This window comes from Rhipicephalus sanguineus, chromosome 6 (genome assembly GCF_013339695.2).
Source record: "Rhipicephalus sanguineus isolate Rsan-2018 chromosome 6, BIME_Rsan_1.4, whole genome shotgun sequence".
Lineage (NCBI taxonomy): Eukaryota > Metazoa > Arthropoda > Arachnida > Ixodida > Ixodidae > Rhipicephalus > Rhipicephalus sanguineus.
Genome location: NC_051181.1, coordinates 87,460,100 through 87,462,878, shown reverse-complemented (window position 1 = coordinate 87,462,878; position 2,779 = coordinate 87,460,100). Strand labels below are relative to the sequence as shown.

At 41.5% G+C, this 2,779-nt stretch overlaps 1 protein-coding gene across 2 annotated transcripts in view; it reads right to left on the bottom strand.

The window, feature by feature from the left end:
- LOC119397956 (uncharacterized) overlaps positions 1-1,190 on the bottom strand; it is a 17,263-nt gene extending 16,073 nt beyond the window's left edge. Inside the window, exon 1 of one of the 2 annotated variants that reach the window (XM_037665250.1) lies at positions 946-1,190. In XM_037665250.1, coding sequence (XP_037521178.1) covers positions 946-1,001 — 56 coding nt within the window. In that variant the 5' untranslated portion in view covers positions 1,002-1,190. The remainder of the gene's footprint in view (positions 1-945) is intronic. The other variant, XM_037665249.1, reaches the window with a different exon arrangement.
- Positions 1,191-2,779: the final 1,589 nt, after the last annotated feature.

The window sequence follows — 2,779 nt, the reverse complement described above, 5'->3', positions numbered from 1 at the left end:
ACAGTATCTAACATAGTATCTCAGATACATGTATATTCGATCTTGTCCGGGACTGCGTATGTGCAGTTCGCACCGCCGAAGCGTCAAAATAAATAAGAAATGAAAAAAAAAACAACAGCTAAAAATCAACAGTAGTCTGTAACTGTATGTACAGGCTGTTTCGCAATTAGGGGAAAACTCGGAGCACATTGCAATGTGCTCTGAGTTTTCCCCTAAGTGCGAAACAGCCTGTACATACATGATCCTCTAAAATTCTTTGGCTCAGTATATTTCCAAACTCAAACACAGACGGCTGCGCTCGCATTTCGCATTAGGGGATATCATAACCGTTTTAGATTATATATATCGTATCATAGTATGTTTTTTTTCTTCAGCAGAAAAGTTCTGTCCAGATACAGGTGCATTTGACTGCGCGGGAGAATGATGACGCCTTTTTTATGCATGGCCATTGAAGTGCGTGTTCGGAAGCATTTTATAGCGCTAAGATCCACAAAAGTTTAGTGCTTAGATGCCCATGGGCAGACGTCTGGCGCAATCTCTCTGCGTTATTATCGTTTCACCTTGCGTTCGGCGCGCGCATATATATATATTTATTTATTATGGCAGTAAAGCTGAGAGCTCAGCCTGAATCGACGTTCTGACCTGCCACTCAGCGTTCGGGAAGTGGTGGAATCGAGAGGCCGAGAGGAGGTGTTGATTACGAGGTTGAAGGTGGCGGTGAAAAAAACATTTGAATGTGCAAAGAGTCAAAAAGTACCAACACGTCTAATGTTTGGTTCATTTGAACCAACATTGTAATTTGTCAATATCACGCCGCAATTCATACGCAATCTGACGTATTATTCATGCACTAACTCATTTCTGTGTCACAACTTTTCATTGCTCTTGAAACGCCGCAACTCGTGATGAGATATGTTTGTGAAAGAAGCACAACAATATACTCACTGGAACATGGCGTAAGAGTAGGCGTCTGCACTGAAGCAGTGGCCAGAGATGAGCATGCTAACGCGACGGATAACACAGAGAAAAGCATATTCGCTATTCTATCAGCAACAACTGCTCCGCTTAGGATACAGGCAGGCGTTTTCAATTCTATGAAGTGTCGCTCAGCTAACAGTCATTTTATACCCGTGAAATAGAATATTAATGGGCAATGAGAGCTACGTCTGACCTACTAGCGATGAGTATTGACGTGGGCGTTTTCCGGTTCCCGTTCGGGATTTATAGATGTAGCAAATCATGCGCTTTCCTGACACGTGTGATCTATTTTTGTGTTACACACCAAAGAATGGCACATGCACTTTGCGACGTGCAGAGACAATTTGAGACCAAGCAGCACTGAATGCATCCGGCCCAATGCGCACGTGTTTTCATCTCCGGAAGCTCCAGATAATTCACTGAATACATCAATAATAACTTACAGTACCGAGAACAGTGTTCGTCTTACTCATTTACCGAGCTTTTTTCATTGTACTTAGGAAAAAATGCAACTGATAGATTCAACTATTACATTGATTTTAGTTAACTGTGTGAACTTATACAATAATACGTACAATATACAAAGAAGCATTTTACGTCATTTTCTACGTATTTACCTTTGACATAACGTATTTCAGCTAATGTGTTTTTTTTTTTTTCTGTTTGACTTTAGGTCCACAGCTAAAGCCTTTCGTGACCTAAAAATTTCGCGTTCGTGATTGTTTTGTTGTGAATTACTGCTGAATGCCTAATCAGCTGGCTGTAATACTATCAAATAAATCTGACGGATCACAAACATGTAAGAATGTCAAAACTCAGAATGTCCACAGGAAGAGTAATGATTAGCAAAAAATACCGGAATGAATCACCGAAGTTACTTGGTCGCTAAAAAGTCACGTCACGCCATGAATCAAGTGTCTTTGTGCTAATGTCAAATCTGCATTTCTGAAGCCGTCTTTCACCGAGTTTCATTTTGAGCAGGTAACTATTTGACCACCCACGTCCACTGATAGTTTGTCATTTCGCCATCATAAAGTTCAACATCAGCCATTTCACAACTTCTGCAGCGTCAGATGTTATTGCCTTCTCTATCTCATTTATGTGTCTCAAGAGTTACAATATCTGCCTGCTAATACTCTCATTGAAGGACAGTTCTACACTTGTTTTAAGTGCGAAGCATTTGTTAGCGAACCTTTGGCACTTTGAACGTTTCTATCTACGTATCTATCTATATACTTGTCCAGCCGCCAACGTCTGGTTGCTCTTATGATGGCCTCCTTAACCTGGTCAAGACCAAAATCCGCATGGAAGAATAAGAGGATCTGACGAATATGACTTTCGGGTCATGATATGAATAACGCGAAACTGCTTTCGCGTACGTCGTCGAACCATTTCCTGTAGACGTGTGTGGCACATACCAGTGTACAGAAGGCGGTTTGGTGCTGCAAGATATTGACAGTTTATATCTTCCCAGGAACAGCGAGAACAAACACTGGTAATTTATATTCGAGAGCGTTAAGAAAACCTGATATCGCCAGCGTTGACTCGAAGAATAGAAGTAATAAATAATAGGATCCCAGCAGGAATCGAACCCAAGCATTCTGCGTGGCAGTCCGGTATTCTACCACGGAGCCACGCCAGGTCTATAGACTGATTTGGAAAAACAGCCTATGCACGCGTACTGTCGGTGCAACGTCAATTGTAGTTGTGGTGCTAGCTATCTAATTTTACAAGAAAGCAAGAAACACTACATATGTAGTCCTACGATACAGGCGTCATATCAGATTAACGTTTGTCGTTT